The sequence below is a fragment of the Sapajus apella genome, unplaced genomic scaffold (assembly GCF_009761245.1).
Source record: "Sapajus apella isolate SASKATOON/1434 unplaced genomic scaffold, GSC_monkey_1.0 scaffold130, whole genome shotgun sequence".
In the NCBI taxonomy this organism is placed as follows: Eukaryota; Metazoa; Chordata; class Mammalia; order Primates; family Cebidae; genus Sapajus; species Sapajus apella.
Window position 1 is genome coordinate 805,805 of NW_022437070.1, and position 2,345 is coordinate 808,149.

The following is a 2,345-nucleotide window of genomic DNA, read 5'->3' on the forward strand; positions in this document are numbered from 1 at the left end:
GGCCTCCCAAAGTGCTGGGATTACAGGCTTGAGCCACTGCGCCCGGCCAATGATTACATTTTTTTAAAGTGAGAATCTATTTGTCTGTATTCTGAGTTTCCTGTTCACACCTATTGCCATTTGGAAGTACCCCAGATACACAGGTTTCTGTTTGTTTTCCAAAAGCCTGGGATGGAAAGATGGCGGGGGAGGGGAGTGCTTTCTAGAAGGAAGCGTTCACCTCGCAAGTGAGGAAGGATGAGAAGAATTTGGCTGGAAGAGGAGGGACAAGCCTGGAAAAGGCAGGACACGTGGCGGAGAGTTAGAGAGCTAAGAGAACGCCATCCCACAGAGAGTGGAGTGAAAACACGCGGAAGGACAGTGGCCAGGAAGGAAGGGGACACCAGCCACAGCGGCCCATAGGGCTGTCGCCTACACCGCCTGGCTCTTCTCGGCCGTAGTGTTCGCTGTGGAGCGCGTGAATGACTTGCTCTCCCTGACCATGGACTCTTCAGTCAGCACGTTCCGGAGGAGGCTGGGGAGGGATTTCCGCAGCCGGGACTGGAAGCCCTGGCCGGCCAGCACGTAGATGACGGGGTTGATGCAGCAGTTGATGTAGGCAAAGGAGATACACAGGGAGTCCAGCTTCTTCAGCTGCTTGAAGGTGGGTGAATACGGCTTCACCAAAGACATCATCATCCCCGTCACCTGGTAGGGCAACCAGAAGATAAAGAAACTGACCACCACCGCCACCACCACCTTGAGCGTCTTGGTGGACCGCGTGGCCCTGCGGCTCCACGTCCGGAGCAGGAGGAAGGTGTAACAGACCGTGAGTGTGAGCAGCGGCCACAGGAAGCCCAGGACCAGCCGGACGATGGCCACGTCTCGCTCCCGCCGTTTGCTGGCCTCGCCGTAGTCCACGCCACACACAATCTTCGGTGGAAAGTACTCCTCCTGGACCGCACGGTAGAGGAAGGAGGGGATGGTCAGCAGCAGGGCTAAGCCCCACGCCACGGCGCAGGCCGCCCAGGCCAGGTGGGCCCCTCGGAATTTCTGGCACCAGATGGGGCTAAACACCAGCAGGAAGCGGTCGGCGCTGATGGTGGCGAGGAGCAGGATGCTGGCGTACATGTTGAGCAGGATGAGGGAGGGCAGGATGCGGCAGGTGGTCTCTCCGAAGGGCCAGTGGTTCCCCTGCACGATGGACGTGAACAAGATGGGCAGCGCCAGGCAGGAAAGTAAGTCGGCCACCGCCAGGTTGAGGAACCAGATGGCATTGATGGTCCGCTTGACCTCAGATGCTGTCACCCAGACCACGAGGGCATTCCCCAGCACTCCCACCGGGAAGACGACTGCGTAGACGCACAAGGCCAGGATGTCTGGAACCTGCAGCTTGTACGATGTCTTATCCACCGGGATGTCGGGATCCAGAGTCGAGTAATCATAATCAGGGGTGGAATGAACGAAGGGGTCCTAGATGGGATGGGAGAGACCAGAGAGGATGAGACACGTGCCGGGGAGGGGTGTCTTGGCTCGGGCATGTGGCATTTCCCCTCTATGGCTTTTTCTCACTAGGAAATGGGGATGCCAAGGGCTGAGAGTCAGCTAGGGTGTCACACCACATATTAAAATATTGAGGCAGATGCAGAGGCTCACGCCTATAATCCCAGCATTTTGGGAGGCCAAGGTGGGCAGATCACCTGGGGTCAGGAGTTCAAGACCAACCTGGCAAACATGGTGAAATCCCGCCTTTACTAAAAATACAAAAATTGGCCAGACATGGTAGTGGGTACCTGTAATTCCAGCTTCTTAGGAGGCAGAGGCAGGAGAATCACCTGAACCCAGGAGGTAGAGGTTGCAGTGAGCCAAGATAGCATCATTGCACTCCAGCCTGGGCGACAAGAGTGAAACCTCATTTCAAAAAATATGTATACAGAGAGAGAGAGAGGTGGACACTGTGGCTCATGCCTGTAAGCCCAGCACTTTGGGAGGCTGAGGTGGGCGGTTTGCTTGAGCCCAGGAGCTTGAGAATAGCCTGGGCGACGTGGCAAAATTCTGTCTCTACTGAAAATACAAAAATTAGCTGGGCGTGGTTGTGCGTGCCTGTAATCCCAGCTACTCAGGAGGCTGAGGTGGGAGAATTACCTGAGTCGAGGAGGCAGAGGTTGCAGCGAGCCGAGATCACACCACTGCACTCCAGCCTAGTGACAATGAAAGGGTTCCATGCTGGTTTGGCACTTGCCAGCCTGCCACCTCGCCCCTCAGCCCCATCCTGCGAAGCCCCTGGGCTTCCCCACCATCCAGCAACCTCATGGTTAAAGTCTAGCCCTACTGCAAGGCTGTACCCACTACCCACCCAGGACACA

At 56.5% G+C, this 2,345-nt stretch overlaps 1 protein-coding gene across 1 annotated transcript in view; it reads right to left on the reverse strand.

Annotated features, from left to right (window-relative positions):
• Nucleotides 1–160: 160 nt before the first annotated feature.
• The window catches only part of C5AR1 (complement C5a receptor 1), a 17,553-nt gene continuing 15,368 nt past the window's right edge, over nucleotides 161–2,345 (reverse strand). The window contains exon 2 of the mRNA XM_032262521.1: nucleotides 161–1,452. Coding sequence (XP_032118412.1) covers nucleotides 412–1,452 — 1,041 coding nt within the window. The 3' untranslated portion in view covers nucleotides 161–411. The remainder of the gene's footprint in view (nucleotides 1,453–2,345) is intronic.